Below are 1,202 nucleotides of genomic sequence, written 5' to 3' on the forward strand. Positions count from 1 at the left end.
CTCCCTTCCCCCAGGTCTCATCTCACAACCTCGCAGAAAGCAGTACTGCTGCAGAGAAGAAAAGAAGTTAATTGCAGTTCTGGCAAATAGGCTATTTTACAGCTTTGTTTTTAAGCACTCACCTGATTCTGCAAAAGTGATGATTTCTGAGGTTTGCTCCACAACTTCATTCATTTCTGCTCTTCTTCCAACATCATCCTCTATCTCCACATAGCCATCCTCTCCCACCTTTCCCACATGGAGTTTCTTGATGGCATTTAAAAGTGCTGCCTTGGGCACCGGCTGGGTGATGTTAGGTCTGTCCCTCAAGTGCAACATGTTCAGTATGTGCTTCTTTACTGCTTCCACCATCTCAGGCTGTGAGCTGGGCACATCCTTCGAGAGCGTGGTGAGGGCACATGATGGACAGTCAGTGACTGAACTGTGCCCCTCGGATCCTGGGGTTGGGGAACTCCTCACTATAATCCAGCAAATCACCAACAAAAATCCTCTCTTCCAAAGCAAAGGCATCCTGGCAGCAAAAGTTGTTGTGATTCCCTTTTTAAAAGGCCCTGCTTTTCCTCCCCCTTCACGCACAGTTTTTTTGGGGGCTGGTTTGTGTTGTTTGTTTGTTTGTTTGTTTTTCTTTCTCTTCAGCAAATTCTCTGGAACAAGAACCAAAAGTTTTCTGTGAAGTTTTGTTTGCAGGTTCCCTCTCTGAATGCAATAAGTGCTGTAGATGTTAGTGGCTGTCAGAGAGAAGAGTTCTGACTCTGTCTCAGAGTAGGAGAGAGACACAGAGAGAGGGAGAGAGAGGGAGAGGACGGATTGGCCTAAAGTGAGTGAGTGAATGGGAGAGGGAGGGAGTTTTGTCTGTGAGTAAAGGCTATGATTAGGAAGGGGGAGGAACAGCCAGGCTGGCTTCCTTATGCTCATTGCTCCCCTAACACACACCTCTCTTCAAATATCACTACTCAGGCTTTCTGCCCTCCCCTCTAAAATCTCTCTTAATTCCTGTAAATTTACTCTTCCTTTTTCCCAGTTTGACCCTCCTGGCTCCCCCCTGGCTGTCATCCCCCCCACCCCCCTCCTTTTTTTTTTTTTTTTTTTGGTTTATTTTGTTTTGTTTGTTTTAGTCCTTCTGCAGTATCACTGGCTTAACTAAACAGAGGAAACATGAATGAATGAAAAGAGTGAAATCTTTTATTAATGAACACCTTGCT

At 45.3% G+C, this 1,202-nt stretch overlaps 1 protein-coding gene across 1 annotated transcript in view; it reads right to left on the reverse strand.

The window, feature by feature from the left end:
• The window catches only part of INHBA (inhibin beta A subunit), an 18,276-nt gene extending 17,464 nt beyond the window's left edge, over positions 1–812 (reverse strand). The window contains exon 1 of the mRNA XM_021388544.1: positions 123–812. Within this exon, the coding sequence (XP_021244219.1) occupies positions 123–510 (388 nt within the window). The 5' untranslated portion in view covers positions 511–812. The remainder of the gene's footprint in view (positions 1–122) is intronic.

This window comes from Numida meleagris, chromosome 2, assembly GCF_002078875.1.
Source record: "Numida meleagris isolate 19003 breed g44 Domestic line chromosome 2, NumMel1.0, whole genome shotgun sequence".
In the NCBI taxonomy this organism is placed as follows: Eukaryota; Metazoa; Chordata; class Aves; order Galliformes; family Numididae; genus Numida; species Numida meleagris.